The following is a 1,533-nucleotide window of genomic DNA, read 5'->3' on the forward strand; positions in this document are numbered from 1 at the left end:
CCCCCCGTACTGCCCCCCGTACTGCCCCCAGTATTCCAAAATCTCTTGTTGAATCAACGAATCTTCTTGATGTGGACATAAACTCGATCTCGCTAAGCGAAAATTGCATCAAGCCTTTTGTATACAAGGATGGTATGACAGAAGACGGACCCGTGGTAGCAATTCGCCCCTCTGTTTCCGGTAACCCGAGATTCCATCGTTTCATCATCAACGCTGGTCTGGATGACGACGAAAATTGTGAGTACTTCAAGGTTGTCAAAGGTAGTGACCTTGGCCCCGGAGCTGCTGCAGGTATGCCGCAAGACAAAGAGACGAATTTCAATCTCAAGGAAAGAAAGAAAGACTTTGAAGACCTCGAGAATGTAAAAATCGGTCCTTGTGTCGTCATGCCACGCGCGGAGAGCTACCAACGCCGCCCCGGCGTAAAGGAGCGTCAGCCGGATACATACATCCGGGTCAAGTATCTGAACATCGACGAGACTGACTGGCTAACCAGAAGTGAATTTTACCAGCTCTGTGGCAGAAGAAATTGGGCTGACAAGGAATACTTCAACCGGCTCGTTCCAGAATACTATAAGAGACAGTTGTTGTTTGAGGCGTGCAAGGCACAGAAAAAGAATCCCAAGACAAAGTCACCTTTAACATCGGAGGATTTTGAAGCCTACCCATGGTTGTTCCCGAAGGATGAGGGAATGGAAATGCAGCACAATATGGAGACGAAAAAGCGGCACGATAAGGGGAAGAAGAGGCAGGACGAGGAGATGGATATCGATACCGAGCACAAATCTGATGACGGCGAGGACGCCGCCTGAGATGTAGAGCTATAGTGCTTTGCAAACTCGGAACGAACAAAGTTTAATGTATAATAGTACCTAGATAGTTGATCAATTTTATTTCTGTTTGCTCACCGTGGGAAGGACGCTCTACTTGGTACTACGGATGCTGAGCCTCGGTGATTAGCAAGGAAAGACCATGGAGAGAATCTTAGGCGCGGGTGGCGCTGCGTGGGAATGTTGCAGAGGTGGGTCCGTTTCCGAGAGGCTTGGGCACGTTCCTTCTGTGACCGGACTATGCCTGAGATTATGCCGCGTGTGCACGGGCTTCGGATGTGACGAGTGAGCCCGCCCCTGCAGTCAAATCTGACACCACGCGAACCCCGCACCCCTGCCAACCTGGACAACCTGGACAACCTGGACAACCTGGACAACCTGGACAACCTGGACAACCTGGACAACCTGGACAACCTGGACAACCTGAACAGACGTCAGCTTGCCTCCTACGCATAAGCGATGTTGGAATTTGAGCTCAAAAAGGGCGCTAAGACACAGGAGGCGCAAATGCGAGCGGGACATGACAAGCTCCAGTGGGACAGATTTTATGTACGGCTATACATCGACACTCACCCGAGGCAGACTGACAGGACATAATAGAACATAACAAAGGCAGAGATTAATACGCTTGTAGAAGCAAATCCAGATATAAGCTGGCCAACAGTGCCTGGCGACGTCCTAGCTACCATCTTTGCTCGTGTCA

At 50.3% G+C, this 1,533-nt stretch overlaps 1 protein-coding gene across 1 annotated transcript; it reads left to right on the forward strand.

The window, feature by feature from the left end:
* AA0111_g12889 (hypothetical protein) lies at nt 1-812 on the forward strand (the record flags this gene model as incomplete). The annotated part of the gene is made up of 1 exon (XM_028646923.1): nt 1-812. A coding segment is annotated over one exon (812 nt), but the record flags the coding sequence as incomplete, so codon positions are not given.
* Between the last annotated feature and the right edge of the window lie 721 nt (nt 813-1,533).

The sequence above is a fragment of the Alternaria arborescens genome, assembly GCF_004154835.1.
Source record: "Alternaria arborescens strain FERA 675 chromosome Unknown contig_232, whole genome shotgun sequence".
In the NCBI taxonomy this organism is placed as follows: Eukaryota; Fungi; Ascomycota; class Dothideomycetes; order Pleosporales; family Pleosporaceae; genus Alternaria; species Alternaria arborescens.